Source organism: Taudactylus pleione, unplaced genomic scaffold (genome assembly GCF_031769625.1).
Source record: "Taudactylus pleione unplaced genomic scaffold, aTauple2 ptg000585l, whole genome shotgun sequence".
NCBI lineage: Eukaryota > Metazoa > Chordata > Amphibia > Anura > Myobatrachidae > Taudactylus > Taudactylus pleione.
In genome coordinates this window covers 5,057,624-5,074,224 of record NW_028284987.1, presented here as the reverse complement: position 1 = coordinate 5,074,224, position 16,601 = coordinate 5,057,624, and the positions used below count along the sequence as shown (strand labels likewise).

Here is a 16,601-nt window from a genome sequence, read left to right as displayed (position 1 = left end):
TTCTGCTGGCTGCGGATGTGGTGCCCGGGAGAATTGGGATGGTTGTAGGCTTAGCAGGGACATTGCTATTGGATGTCTACTACTTGCTGACCAGAGGCAGGTCCAACATGTCCCATTTATTCTATTACAGCTTTTTTTTTTTTTTTTAAAGGGGGGGGGGGGGATTCACAGACAGGTATCATCAGTTTCTAATCTACGGTATGGTAATTATGGTGGTAAAAAATGGCTAAAATCTTCAGTGAAATTACAGGTGGAAACCATTGCTCTTGAGTGCTCCCATAGAGTGGTGCCTGTATAATTTGCATTGAGCTGCTTGCATCCATCACCCCATGCAAAAGATAGGGCAGTCAGGCAAATCCCCCAAGCCACAAATTAATACTCAAGATCAGAGGCAAAGAAATTGGCTAGGGGTTTAAGTTTTGTTTCAATCATATATTTTTTTCTTAATAATCTGTATTTATAACAGAAGAACAGTGAAATAAACAAAGACAATATTGGCAAGAAACAGGTAGTGAACCATATGGAGAATAACAGATTGGTACGGCGCAGTAACTATGGTTAAATCTGAATTAAACAATTAACCTTATAATGCAATAACAATAGTAAACAAAGAAAAGAAGGGTTCTTGCTCATTGTTTAGCATAATACTAGGCTTCAGTGGCTGGATGCCCATATTGCAGTTTAGGAACAGGTACACACTGTTTCTTTTCCTCAGCAACTGAGGCTCATCATCGGCCATAACCGGCCTGTAGCTCAGCAATGATTATTTGTGTACTTCTCATAAGTAAACTGCACCAGCTACCAGCTGCAATAGCGGTTATTACTGCTGCTTAGTGCTGGACATCATTCGTATGAAAAAAGGAGCAGAGCAATGTGACCTGGCTGATATGATACAGTATAAACAAATATGCAATTATTATTTGACACTGCTCATCTCTATTTAATAATTAAGACACAGAATGTAGCAGTGTCATTATGCACACAACCATACTGGCCCATTCATTACGTTCAGGAGGAACATTTATTTAATTCAATGTAATGCGTAATTGTATTGTGGAATCACTTTTCCCTAATTAATCAGTTCAGGAGTTATCCTTAGTGTACTTCAGAGATATTAGCAGATCAGGCTGATTTTATTTGCAGCAGTACTGTAGGATATAAGCAGTATCAAAATGTATTTGACAAAAAACTGGTCATAGTTTTAATTGTCTTGTGCAAAAATCCATAGCTTATCAAGTTATCACACTGCCAGCGGCTATATTGTATTACCTCTCTGCAATTATAACTCTCTTCCTAATCAATGTGTTGTATTCTGTGTACATACTGTATATACAAATATACTGAATAAAAATAAAAAAAAACACTTTAAATGTCATTAACACAATAAAGCTGGACATATGAGTCCTGTAGCGTAAATACCATTTTGTGATTCAGAGATGCGCAAAATGTTGATGTTGGACGAAGTGGAGCAATATTATTTGTTATTGCGCAGTAGCCACACTGCCCATGCGCAGCGATTGGTTAGCAACGGAGGTCACAGAGAGGATTTTATTCACAAAATGAGTCACAAACAGTCAGCGTTTGGGATGGGTAACTGGGGGTGGTTAATGAAAAGCAAGCTGTCAAACCATTTTCTGGGCAAGAACTAGTAAACATTCGTACGCAGATTGAGGACCCGGTGTCATTCTGAGAAAGCATAGGCTTGCCCAAGGGTTTGATGTGCGACCAAGGTGTCCGATGTTTTTGCTTTTGTTCGTAAGTGGATGATGTGAAACACCAGAGATGGGCGTCTCTGTGCATAAGACAGCGGCTGAGTCATTAGCATATTTTCGCACGTTTGCTGTGTACCAGATTGCATGCATCTCTGAATTAGGCCCATTGTGCACCTCAGAATCAGACACTAAGGTCCTGATTCAGCAAGGATCGCTATTCTGCTTGTACGCATGCAACGTAGTTGCTAATATCAGCGGTGATATGCAAATGTTTGCATTTGCATTGCGATCGCAGCCTAATAAAAGAACGCCCACTTCCCCTTACTCACATCCGTATATTTTGGCAACATAGCAAAATATTGAGTAATATCGAGTAACATCGGAGCCATACTCACAGTTAAGGCAGGTCAGACCTCACTCAGGAACTGCTTACTTCAGCACACACTATGAGGCCTCAGGCTGTGTATGGTATAGCAGTGGCTAATTTATGCACGCCCATGCAACGGCGTTGAAAGGCACTGGCACGCCTGCGTTTGTCCAACCACCCCCCCGTCACTATCCAAAAACGGCACTTTCAGTCAATCACTCTGCGATGGGTCTGCGTGGTCGCAGTGGCCGTTTCACGCACGCGCAGGGCGATGCATACGCATGTGCAGTATGCAACAATCGCCCGATTGCATGCGTATAAGCAACTGCGGTACTTGCTCAGTCAGGTCCTATTTTCACAAGTTCCCTTGTGGCTTAAAGTTTTAAGATGGCAAAAAAAGAGGAACTAGAATATTTGTAGATTCATATTCCCAGAGGAATTGGGCGCATCAGGACGTTGCTTGCTGAATGCAGAAACTCACTTCAAATTGCTTACATTAAAAAATATATATATTTTGGGAAACAAGATATTTGAAAGCCTCTTCCTGCTCACAAATAACCTGATTTTACACATCTTCAAGGTAGCAGAATGATAAAAGAGCGCTTGTGTGAGTAATGTGATAAATGAACATGTAGCCCAATACCTGTTAAAAAGAAACAATGTTATTACTATATACAAATATTTATAGCCATTTTGCTGGTTTTGGATTGTCCATACACAGGGGAAAAGAACAGGATTCCGATTGTTTCTTATTAACATATTTACATTGTTTCTTTTTAACAGGTATTGTGCTACATATTCATTATCACATTACACACACAAGCGCTCTTTTATCATTCTGTTACATTGTATAAATTGAATTGAGCTGCTACTCCTATAGCATTCTATTAAAAAAAAGAATAAAAAAAAATAGTAAAAAAAAAAAAATTACTTACCTGACTCCAGGGACCGGTGATCGGGCCTCCGGTGATGACTCCCCTCCGGGCAGCTGGTCTCCCATAGTGCACTGCTGCCCGATCATCAGGTGATCGGGCCCCAGTGCAGTATGGGAGATCACCTGACCGGAGGAATGGAGAACATCACCGGAGGCCGGGAGCATGCAGGTAACTGTAATTAAGGGAGAGGGGGGTCGCGGGGGGGGGGGGGTCGCGGAGGGGTCCGTGATCGCGGGGGCATGGCTTAGTGCCGGGGGGGTGGGGATAAGGCTCCGGAGGGGATTCACAGGGACAGAGCTTTATCGCAAGCTCTGTCCCTGTAAGAGATTTGTAATAAATCCCTGTGATATTGCCTGAATTCGCAATGCGAATTCACTCGGTAATATCACACTACAATCTGCATTCAATATGCGGATTGTAGTAAATAGAGCCCTAAGAATGTTCCAAACAGTTGATTTGGCCACACCTAATGTTTTTGCTATCTCTCTGATGGGTTTGTTTTGATTTTTCAGCCTAATGATGGCTTGCTTCACTGATAGTGACAGCTCTTTGGATCTCATATTGAGAGTCGACAGCAACTGATTTCAAATGCAAATGTCACACCTAGAATCAACTCCAGACCTTTTACCTGCTTAATTGATAATGAAATAACGAGGGAATAGCCCACACCTGTCCATGAAATAGCTTTTGAGTTGATAGTCCCATTACTTTTGGCCTCTTAAAAAGTGGGAGGCACATATAGAAACCGTTGTAATTCCTACACCGTTCACCAGATTTGGATTTAATTACCCTCAAATTAAATCTGAAAGTCTGCAGTTAAATCACATCTTGTTTGTTTTATTTTAAAGCCATTGTGGTGGAGAATAGAGGCCAAAATATGAAAATTCTGTCAATGTCCCAATATTTATGCACCTGACTGTACGTCCTAATGCAGACGCATAGCAACACCCCACTTTTTCAGTATGTGAAAGCTGCCGTCATCATTATCATCAGCACTATCACCTACCCCACGATGGGCGCAAGAGATATGAGTGAAATTGGCATCTCCTCCGCATACGCACGACTCAGATTATGGTGTAACTTTGGCTACATGCCCACAACAAAGTACTCTTCCGTGCATACGCCCACTAGCCTCACACTTAACATTCAGAAATCCCTATTTCATGCCTAGAGATATGCAAAGATGCTTATGTTTGATACAGTGCATGTGCAGTTTGCTAAAACTTGCTAGATCCGGCTGCATTCAGACATTTGTGCAAATCAGAATCAGGACCTATGTGCCAACCTGTACCTACAATGGGGTTTATTTTATACAATAGCACAATTGAATTTGCACTTATGTCAACATAATAAAATACATTAAACTCTTAACAATGTGGCAATGTGGGGGTGTGGATTGGATGCCAAGCTGAGAGGTAGCAGCGCCATTTTGCTCTTTACTTAATGGAACTGTTCTGCCACAAAAATCACCACTACAGCTGGCAATCCTGCCAGGCATTACCATCTGCAGTACACCAGGGCCGAAAATAGTGCCACCCAGAGCGCCCTATCCAACGTGGCCTTCCTAACCATTCCCAGACTCACCCAGGACCCTGCCGCCTATTTGCCACCGGAATGCACCATCGGTCAGCGGGGAGCGTTGGTTCACTCCCTGGTCAGCTATACTTATGGGGTGACCTTCAGCTACATTGGCCTGGCATCTGACGTAGACTGTCTGCCGCTACAGCTAATGCGAACTTCTACCAGAACACCAGCAAGCCACAGTCCACAAAGATATTGTTTTTTCTCTTGCATGACTCCAAGACATTTATCAGCTTCCCTCTGCAATACTTTTCCATGGAATAGGGTGATTTGGCTGGTGGGGCTTGTCCACCTGCTCTTTAAATCTCTTACAAGGCAAACTGTTCCTTTTGTCTGATGTTTACCTGATTTATATACAGTACAGATGTGTCTTCACTCATCTTTGCTGCAGTCACGCGTACAGTCCCTCGTGGCGTGACTGGTTGTGTGAGCCTCAGCTAGTGCTGGGCATCTTTTTTGCATCTTTTTGTGCCAAATATGCGTGTAAGTTGCAATGCGATTTAACTAGGAAGTACCAGGAGACTGTACTGATTAATTTGATATGTGACACTTGTATATCTGTGTGCGACTAAAGCTGGCCACACACTAGACCAACTTGCATCCATCCAGCCAACTAGTTGATTGGTTGGAATGAAAATCTGGTAAGGTATGAAAGCAAATGACAATCAGCAATCTGCTTCGAAACGCCGGAAAATGGACAAAAACTGTTGAACAAATTGTTTAGATCAAACATTTAACAAACTTGTCTGACGACCATTTTCATCTGTTTTCTGCTATTTAGGAGCAAATTGCTGATCATTTACTCCCATACCTTACCAGATTTTCACTCCAACCTATCAACTAGTTGGATGGTTGGATGCAAGTTGGTCTAGTGTGTGGCCAGCTTTAGTCTCTAAATCAGCATACAAAGTGCTACCATGGAGGGGCCACAGCTCTTTCTCACGACAAGTGCCATTTACATTCTCTTTTGTACGCAGATATAAAAGTGTTACATATCAAATTAATTAGCTTCCTAGTCGCATCGCATTGTTACTTGGACGCATTTTCAGCACAAAAGGACGCCCGACGTTAGCAGAGCTGTATGGGACCTGACGGCTCACTCATGGCAGGCATATCGTGCTGCATGGCGTATTGAAGCTAGATGAGCAAGGATATATCTATATAATTTTGATTTATACATTCCAGTGAATTTGTCAATTCCATCAAGCAACATAGCTTCTGTTTTTCTCTTGATTTAATATCCTTAGGGATATAGATACATTTATTCACAAAAAAACAAGGAGAGCTAGAAATAGATGAATCCAACCTAAGAGTACAGGTGGACTAGGTCTTCATGACATATTGACATTCTACCAAGTGGCAGCATTTACAGATGTGTCCTCTTACATCTAGCGTCTATACACCATGTAGCGCACCCTGCTAGTCGGGCTCTGCCATACAGCAACTTGCTGTATTAAGTCGCCTCATGACGTATTGAGTCACATCATAACGTACTGAGATGCTGGAAAAGCCGGAGAGTGTAATACAACATTCTGTCCACCAGATGTCGATTTTCCTAAACTGCACTGTGCATGTGTAAAAAAGCCAATGCAGTTTCTTCAGCACCGCCCGTTGATTGGCTGACTGAACCTGTTATTCGGTACGCCACAGATCGAGAGCTGTATTTGAGTGTGTAACAAAGGATTAAATCATTCTGTGTGCAAGTAATATATTTTTTTAAATATTTAAAAAAAATTCTTTATACTGGTAGTAAAGGTGTCAGCCGTCAATTAATGTCCAGACATTAGAGATGCTGGGACAGGCTGGCTGGGACCTGTAGTCTCACGGAAACAGATAAACGGAAAGTATGACCCCTTATTTTACACTATCAACAGCAGCGTCCAGGGGCATTGAGCAATGTGATTTTCTAATCAATATTATTTTATCTATATTACAGTACTTATATACATTTATCATTTTACTTTTGCACTGCATTGCATGGCAATTGTCAAGGCACAAATTCACCCTTAATGCAATGCTACAGAGAGTAAAGTGCGGTGTTGTAAAGACGTACTTTCAGCTTGCAATGAAACCAGGTGAATTCATGTCAGGGTACTGCTCACTGCATACTGTAGCTTCACACCAATCCCCCAGCCTTCTTTCCTATGCCATGCCAACAGAGATGACTTTGGCACCAACTACTACAGACATTGCCGCTAGCAGCTTACTCAACATGATGCTAATCAGTACACAGCACTGCTATGGTGTAAAGACGCACTTTCAGCTTGCAATGAAACCAGATGAATTCATGTCAGGGTACTGTGCATAACTCACTGCATACTGTAGCTTCACACCATCCCCCCAGCCTTCTTTCCTATGCCATGCCAACAGAGATGACTTTGGCTCCAACCGCTACAGACATTGCTGCTAGCAGCTTACTCAACATGATGCTAATCAGTACACAGCACTGCTGTGCTGTAAAGTGCGGTGGTGTAAAGATGCACTTTAAGCTTGCAACGATATACGATATATTTTGGATTGGTGTCTGGGTCAAACTCATTTGACTAATACACTCCTAGAGGACGCCTTATCCTTACCTAACTCCCCTGCTGCTCTTTCTCATACACCCCATTCCTAATTCCCCAAAGGAATTGCCACTAACCTCTTATTTAGGGACACTTATGTTGCCTGACTTACGATACATAAATGCATGGTTCAGACCCTCACTTCACCAAAGATTTGCCATTGTGGGGTAACCCAAACCTTACACCCTCACTCAATATTTCTCACTGTGCCACATGGAGAGAAAAGGGAATTGCAGCAATCTGTGACATTTTTGATCCTGGAGGTTGGCTTTCCACTTTCCAACAACTAAAGGACATGTATGATATCCCAAATTCTCAGTTTTTTCTATACATACAAGCCAGAAATTATGCATACAGCAAGTTACCCCCCAGCACCTTGTGTCTTCCTATGACTCAATGCCCCATTCGCTCCCTATATTCGCTCTCTACTACCAATACATTTAAATGAGATTGCAATTATGGTCCAGAGTATGGGCAGCTTGGACTCATGACTTTCTGGAATTTGAATCACCAGAAAGGATTTTAATGCCTACACAAGACACTATGTGTTTTGCTGGTTTGGCCAAATTGCAAGAGATTCATGTTAAATTTCTAAAAAGGGTCTATGTTTCACAAGCCCAAAGATGTCATATTCTACTACTAGAGTGGAGAAGTTGTCCTAAGTATCATGTAAGGTCTGTAACTTGTATTCATAATGTTTGGCAGTGTCTCAAGATAAATAAAAGTTGGTATAAACTCAATTTCTTTATCACACAGCTTACAGGAATGATGATACCATTATCCTGGGAGGCCTTTCTGTTAGCTAATTTCCACTAATGGTCACCAACACTAGGGGGTATATTTACTGAATTGCGGAATTTTAGAAGTGGAGCTGTTGCCCATAGCAACCAATCAGATTCAAGCTACTATCTTCCATAAGGTGCTAGATAAATGTTAAGTAGATTCTGATTGGTTGCTAGGGGCAACATCTCCACTCCAAAAAACTTGCACTTTAGTAAATATACCTCTAGTACTCCCTTCCTCGCATACTGCAAAAATGAATTTCTTCAGCCCCTCTGTGGCAATGGTGAAAACAGAATTGCTCTCCATATTGTATTTTGATAGGCGCACAGCAATGCTTGATATTGAAAAACTGTTGCCAGGTTTTATAAAAAATGGCAATTATATCTTAATTATCTGCCTACTGACACATCTGACCAGATTATGAAAGTTTTCGAAAACACCACTTGATCACTATATATTGCGTAATCTAAGTTGATTTCACAACTAATTTTGTGGTCCCTATCTATTTTTGCCCCGCTTCCCTCATTGTGTGGGGTATAGCTGTCTTTATTACATATAATAAGCATGGTTCTATTTTTCCTTAACCACCCCCTTGTTCCCAATTATGGCCATGACTTGCAATCCCTATGCTATGATTTCTTCCTTTCTCTCTTCCTAATATCTAACTTCTTATTACTTTTTTTTCTTCAAAAGATATTTAGAAGTTGTATTGAGTTCATTGAACTTGCACAACCTAAAGTTGATTATCCTCAGCAAAAAACCTTATTTCCATTACTCTTCGTTTACTTGTTTCCTATAGCCGAGTAGGATAGGAGCATCCTCGACTGATGGCTAAGTTCTATGCAAAACACCAGTTTCCCTTCATGTTGTAGGTTACAATTTTATAAAATGTTCTACTACATGTACATCATTGCTCATTGTATCATGTTTATGCAATGTTTTGCACTCTGTAAGATTTTGTTTTTGTAATACAAATTTAATTTCAAATACAATGTGAGACATGTAATAAAAACAACATGAAAATTCTGTTATTCTTTTAGCAGTCTAAAGCCCGTATTCAATTTGAGGCGAAAAGTCCAGAATTTTCGCTTGCTTGACTTTTCGCCTCCTTCACATGTTTTCCAGGCGGAAAAGTATTGCGCGCATGCCCGCTAGTCCCTGTATTCAATTCCAAAGTAGGCGAAAACGGGAACAGGCGAAACTGTGATTGGCGAAAAAATACAGGATTTTTTGGGAAGTAATTGTAGGACCCCCCTAAAGATGTCCAGACCAGGGGGATCACTATGGGTACCCCCGTTTTTGCTTGCAAAAGAAAGTCGGGTTTTTAAATAGCCACGGCAGGTGTTTTTTTCCCGACCTTGAAGAAGTGATGCAGAAGAGCACTTACCTTTTTTTTTCCATTTTTAAAAGTGGTCCAATCAAATTTGGGGTACCTGAAAATGGGTACTAGCATATTTTTTAGTCCCTAAAGTAATTTTTAAAAAATTCTGCAAAAAAGCACCTGCCGCTAATAGCCTATTCTAGAATACACCTGCCGCATACTTACAAAATACCCCTGAACCTATTTCCCTATTTTAAAACACGGTTCCCCTATTTTTTTGCCCCAAAATTTGAAATAATTTTTTTGGGGTGTCCAGAATTGTTTTTTTTTTGCACATTTAGTTTTAAGGGGGCATTCCCAAGGGTGCAGGCTATTTTTTTTAAGCCTCCACCCCTAAACCCCAAATCTGCACTTTTTTCACCTGCTGAAGGCAAGTGAAAAAATATCTCCTTTTTTTAAAATTGACTGTTTGCACTATCTACGAACAAAAACGGAAATTTTCAGGAAATGTGCCTGGGACCCACATAAAGATGTCCAGACATGGGGGATCACTATGGGTACCCCATTTTGTGCCTGCTGTAGGAAGTCGGGGTTTGTATTAGCCGCGGCAGGTGTTTTTTCCTGACATTGAAGAAGTGATGCAGAAGAGCACTTTGGGTTTTTATTTCGTTTTTAAAAGTGGTCCCATCAAATTTGGGGTACATGAAAATGGGTGCAAGCATATTTTTAAATCCCTAAAATGATTTTTTTTAATTCTGCAAAAATGCACCTGGCGCTGTCACAGCATTGAAGAAAACACCTGCCGCATACTTCCAACCCCCTCTGGAATCTATTTAACTATTTAAGAAGTGGTTTTTCCTATTTATTTTTTTTCACCCCAAAATGTAAAAATTTTTTTTTGGAGTATCCCGATTTTTTTTTTCTTTTACATTTTTTGACACAGATCGTTTTAAGGGGTCTTTCCCAAGGGAGCAGGCTAATTTTTTTAAGCCTGCACCCCTAAACCAAAATTCTGCGTTTTTTTTCATCTGCTAAAGGCAGGCGAATATTTATCCCCGTTTTTTAACATTGACTTTTCCCACCGGCGAAAAGTCAATGTAATTGAATACGGGGATATTTCAAATAGGCGAAAATTACATTATAGGCGAAAAATTTTCGCCCAATTCCGACTTTTCGCTGCCAAATTGAATATGGCCCTAAGACAGAAACGAGGTCTCAGCTAGCAGTCCGTATTTTAGCTGAAGAATGAAAAATGTGTAAATGATTAATTCATGAAGGGGGAGGCCTTTAAGTGATGGAAAGCAACACACTAAAGTGACATCCCATCTCCACTTTCAATGCTGAAATGGTCATACAAATCACATGTGGCTATTTCTTAAACAAAGATTGAGTGTTTCTTATTACTCTCACATCCCCTCTTATATTAACTATTACTTTAAGTCACTGGTTCCAAAACTGTGGCACGAGTTGGTGTCCAGGTCCAAACCACAGTGCTGGTGGCTGCCAATCATCAGTGCTTAAAGTGGTTATAGAAAAGTGGTGGGACTAAGCCCTCCTTTCCTCTGCTTATTCACATTACACCACATAGTAGTGTCCCTTATTCATGTATGACCCACAGCAGTGACCCTTTTACACAATGCCCACATATGTGTCCTTTATACACAATGCCCACAGTAGTAGTGCCCCTTATACAATGCCCACAGCAGTACTGCCCCTTATGCAAATGCAATGCCCATTGTAGTGGTGTCCCTGATGCAGTGCCCCAGTAGTGGTACCCCTTATGCAGTGCCCCTAGTAGTGGTAGTGCCCCTTATGTAGTGGTCCCAGAAGAGACAGTGCCCCTAATGCAGTGCCCTCAGTAGTGGTGCCCGTAATGCAGTGCCATCAGTAGTGGTAGTGCCCCTTATGCAGTGCCAACAGTGGTAGTGCCCCATATGCAGTGCCCACAGTGGTAGTGCACCTTATCCAGTGCCCCCAATAGTGGTGCCCCTTATGCAGTGCCCCCAGTAGTGGTGCCCCTTATGAAGTGCCCCTAGCAGTGGTAGTGCCCATAATGCAGAGCCCACATTGGTAGTGTCCATTATTCAGTGACCCCAGTAGTGTTGCCCCTTATGCAGTGCCCCCTGGGTGTTGCCCCTTCTTCAGTGCCCCCACTAGTGGTGCCCTTTATGCAGGGCCCACAGTAGTGGTAGCGCCCCCTTATGCAGGGCCCCAGTAGTGGTGCCCCTTATGCAGTTCCCCCAGTAGTGGTGCCCCTTATTCAGTGCCCCCAGTAGTGGTGCCCTTTATGCAGAGCCCAGAGTAGTGGTAGTGCCCCTTATGCAGTTCCCCCAGGAGTGATGCCCCTTGTAGTAATACCTCCTAAAGTAGTGCCCCCAATAGTAATGCCCCCAGTAGTAGTGCCGTAAAAAAAAAATACTTACCTTAAGCCCCGCTCCTGCATGCCTCTGGTCCACCTGGCTGCTTCGAGTCCTCCGAACTATGGGAGAGACGTCGTGACGTCTCTCCCATAGTGCCCGTGGGGGGAGCAGAGCCGGAAGCCGGAGCTCAAGAGTGAGCTCCAGCCTCCGGCTGCTGCTGCGGGAGAGAGCCGGGCGCCCGCTGGTAACAAAATTTCAGCGGGCGCCCGGCAAATGGGGCCTCCCTGCGGCGCCGGGCTAAGGTGGGTCGGAGGAGGCTGAACTCGTTCCATCTCCAAATAGAAGTGACGGAACGCAGTTCCGCCCCGTTCCAGCCCACTTTAACCCCTGCCAATCATAATATATGTGGACAAACAGAAGTGCAACCCTTTTTAAGGATGACGTAATAATAATAATATATATTTTTTTTAAATAACTCAATAAGAAACTTTTGGCCTAAGGGTGCCATGAATAAAAATGCAGATACACTAGGGCGCCGTGATTCAAAAAAGTTTGGAAACCATTGCTATATAATATATATAATAATAAATATACTGTACAATAAATCAATTACAGGCTAAAGAAAACAGCACTAATGATGTCTTAACATGAATGGCAAAATATTGCTGAAAATTGAGCGAACGTTGGTCAAAGGAAGCAAGCACGGAAAAGGGACATACTCCCCCTTAGGCAGCGCTGTATGAATCTGAAGTCACTAACAGTACGCACCTGCTCATGCTAGATACAAAAAATACACCTCCCAAATGGTGTATAATCGCTTACATTCAGCCCTGCTTAGCCTACAAGTACGTGACCACGCCCTCAGAAAATTTTGGTACTGTGAGAGCGCCTCATCACGCTCCAGTCCCACCTTGGTGAAGACAATTTGTCAGCATCACATGATAATATAACAAGAACTTCACTGGCTGCAGTCTGGGACAAGCAGTTACATGCAGTAAATAACACATCATACAAAAAGGTGGATTCATACTTAGAATGGAACCTCTGGCTGTGAAGACAGTCTTTCGCTTTCCGAGTCGCATTGTGCCACCCATGTCCCCTGGGTTGTGCTCAGGCATGTCAATAACCTACAAAAAAATTTTTAATTATTGCTATTAACATTTATAAACAAAACAGTAACATGATCAACAGCTATATGTATTAGACATAGAAAACTTATAGGAGTGTTGGAGAAAGAAAATGTAAAAGTTTTTCTTTAACTACCTCTAGAAAAATGTAATTGTTGTATCTTAGTAATGCTCTTGTTAATTGCTAATGGTCTATTGGAAATAACAACAAATGGCATAACAAGAATGGGGCATGTTCCCTGGGCGTCGAGCTCAGAGGGCACCAGGGCAGGGTGAGCTTGTAGAATTTTGACCTTTTGGGACAGGCCAGCTGACTGCTTCTCAGCACACTGCATGAATGTGCCTGGAGCTGCTGGTGAAGTCCATAGAGCACAAGAGCAATGGCCGCAGCTCAATTACTCTGTTTCCGGCTTCCTGCCCCCAAACAGTGCAGAGGCAGCTACAACCACCTCTCCCCCCCATATTTAAAGGAGAGACTGCACTTTTGGGTGGGGGTGCTCCCCATGACGAATCAACCCATGCATTATAGACTGGAGATGCCAGTAACTGACCTCCCTGAGGGCTTCATGTGGTCCAGCAGCAGTCCTAGTGATGTCATGTCAGAAGAAGGAAATAGCCTTGCAGCCTCCCACTGCTGCACCTGGTTCCCTACCTCTGCAATTATGGCTCTGCCTTCTAAAATGGACCCCTGCATCAACCACACAGAAAGATCACACAGTGTGAAACCCACTACAACTAATGCTGGGCACACACTATACAAATATCTGTCAGATATCTGTCCAATCTGGCTGGTTGGAATGAAAACCTGGTAATGTCTGGGAGCAAATGACAGTCGATCATATGGTCTTAAATACTGGAAAACGGACAAAAAACAATTGTTCAAATTGGTTAAAATCGTGTGTTTTAACCAATTTGTCTGAAGAACCATTTTGTTTTTTTACAGTGTTTGTGAGCAAATGGATGATTGTGATTTGCTCCCAGACATTACCAGGTTTTCATTCCAACCAGCCAGATTGGACAGATATCTGACAGATAATTGTATAGTGTATGCCCAGCATTAGGTGAGTATATATATATATATATATATATATATAATATATATATATATATATATATATATATCTTACTCTTTTTCACTGTTTTTCTTTACTCATATTGTTTTTGTGGGGGGCGGGAATAACTAAAAAAAATAGGTTATTTTAAAAACATTTTAACCACTTGACTGGTGGTAACACGCCAAGCCATCATCCAATTACAAGATGCCCAAGATAACAGGGCCTGAAGGAACAACTTAAGATACCCCGGAATCCCCGAAGAGGTTGAACCGACTCATCTTGAACTTAAAAGATTTTTTACCCAATTTTGTCCCGGGACCCCTGAAGATTATGACCTTGACCGAGCCCATCAATCGGGACCCAACTCAATCGCAGGACCCGACACAATCCAGAGACATTATTCTGAGAATGCTCTATTTCACCATGAAAGAAGCCATCATGAGGGAAGTTTGTAAACATCAAACAATAACTTTCAACAATACTGCCCTACAAGTTTTCCAGGATAACTACTCAAATACCTTAAATAAAAGCAGCGATGTCAAACCTATCACCACTTTACTTCACCAAAGAGACATGATGTACCAATGGGGCTCCCCTTCGGCATCCTGGTCTGGCACCAAGGGAAAATGCCCACAGCCAGAACCCTCTTTGAATCTTCGGCTTTGCTCTCCAAACTGGGCATCGCCACTGGAGAAGGTGATCCTGCTGACGCACTCCCAAAGACCATCAAAGGATTCTGCACATCAACCCCCAAGATAAGAATGGACCACCATTCTAGCTCAATTTTCCTCTCCTGCTCCACCGTCTAGAACTTGACTTTCTGCAAAAGTTTTCTTTGTGTCTTCTAGCTCTTTTCTCTGTACAATCAATAGAGGTTATCATCCTATATTGAAGGGCCCCAATTAGGACTTCCACCCCATTTTTCTATTTTTGCATTGGAATTTTCATTTGTTTAGTTTACATTGCCCGGGCTGAGAGCACCCCATTTTAATATTTAGCTTAACTTACTCCTACTATGTTTGTTATATGATTTATGCCATATTCACTTTGTTTAACTGATGTAGTTACAATGTATATACTTGATTATCCCACTGTGTTCTCTCCCATTTCTCATATACCCACCTCCCTTTTTTGATCCCCATGCCTCTCTTTTGTTCCACACTCTCTCCTGCCCCATACCCGCACCCCTACCATTTGGTTGCTCTACCCATTTGTTATTATTGTTTCTACTTCCAGTCTACTACTTTGGATTTCCCAAGAGTGGCCCACCCTAGCTCTAACAGTGTTCACCACAATGCACCACCCGGAAGTTTTGCCATGCCCCCCCTCCCCCGGGTCTAGCTGACCTACAGTATGTGTCTCTTGAACTACGCACAAAAATGTACCCTGACACCTACCATGTTACCACACTGCTAAAAAACAGGGATTTGCTAGCTACCACAATTTTGAACTTATAGAGTTTGTTGCAGATACAAAAGAGGGCGCTATCTTATCCAAGTGGGCAAGCTTAATAAAAAATTAAACCTAAGGCGCGTGCGGTCCTTTATTGACATTGCACCCAAGGGGGGGCGGTAAGTTCCACCACTTCTCTAGGACCACTTTAAGCACTGCCCATATGTTTCTATAACTGTCGTCTGGCTAGAGTTTATTTTCAAATGGCCGTTATGCCGTCCTGGTGTTTCCCCTTCAGCCACCCATTGTTACTCAGACACGCGGCTGCTTCAGAGGCTGCATACAAGTCCCAGCTGGGAACTGTGCATCATGCTGGTGGTAGGTAATGATAATTTTATTGGAGCCCCGGATTAGGTGCCAGGGCTCCAGTGCATATCCATTAGACTCCAGTGTCACACTAGTCTGTGCCCGCTCTCCACTGCTGGAGTTCGGCCGGGACATGGGTACTACTATAACACACACAATATTCACTTCGGCTACCACGGTGTTATCATATTGATTGTATGCACATTAAAGGACACAGTTAGTCAGTATGCCTATGCGCATTTCGCCGATTGTCCGTCGGATGTATCGTGCCATTAAAAAATAACCATTTTTTTTTACAGTGTAACTATTATCCTTGCACTGGGCAAAATCAAGAATATTGCCATTTCAGCACATACAATTAATATACTGTGCCTGGAAATAATTAAAAGAACAAAAAAGTATCAACTACATTGTGCTATTAATTAATAACCAGCTTTTTACAGTGTAACTATTATTCTTGTCCTGGGTTATATCAAGAATCCTGGAAATTCAGCACATACAATTACATATAATATTAGATACTCAGGTGAAGAGGATAAGGAAAGATATATACTGAGTAAATGAGACAAGGACTCAGTAGTTATTTGTTTTTAACATCACTTTATTTAGAAACTGTGACATATCTATACTATTTTTTAAATAGACTTTTTGGATTGAAAAAAAATATATAAACTTTTTGGTACTTGTGTACTTTACGGACTCATTGCAGAGAGAACCCAAGTGTCCTACACTCATTATTATTATCAATCATGGTAATGTCTGAATCCCCTTCACGGAGAGGAGCCCGACGTCATCAGCCAGTGTCCAGCATCATTCCCTACCATGCAAGTGGGCATAGAGGGGGAATATAACCTTGTGGCGAGCGTAGCTGGCCACCAAGCCCGAAGCGTGGTGAGCGCAGAGAGCCCGTGAGTGGACAACTTTCTTCTTTAGGTGGGGACAACTCTCGGTACTTGTGTACATAAAGTACAAAAGTATCATTTAAAACATTCATTGGGTTCTCTCTGCAATGAGTCCGTAAAGTAAACAAGTACAAAC

At 42.2% G+C, this 16,601-nt stretch overlaps 1 protein-coding gene across 4 annotated transcripts in view; it reads right to left on the bottom strand.

The window, feature by feature from the left end:
• Nucleotides 1-16,601, bottom strand: part of CTPS2 (CTP synthase 2) — a 234,169-nt gene that overhangs the window by 93,992 nt on the left and 123,576 nt on the right. For all 4 annotated transcript variants that reach the window (XM_088453684.1, XM_088453685.1, XM_088453687.1 and 1 more), the window contains one exon: nt 12,654-12,750. In XM_088453684.1, the coding sequence (XP_088309810.1) occupies nt 12,654-12,750 (97 nt within the window). The remainder of the gene's footprint in view (nt 1-12,653; nt 12,751-16,601) is intronic.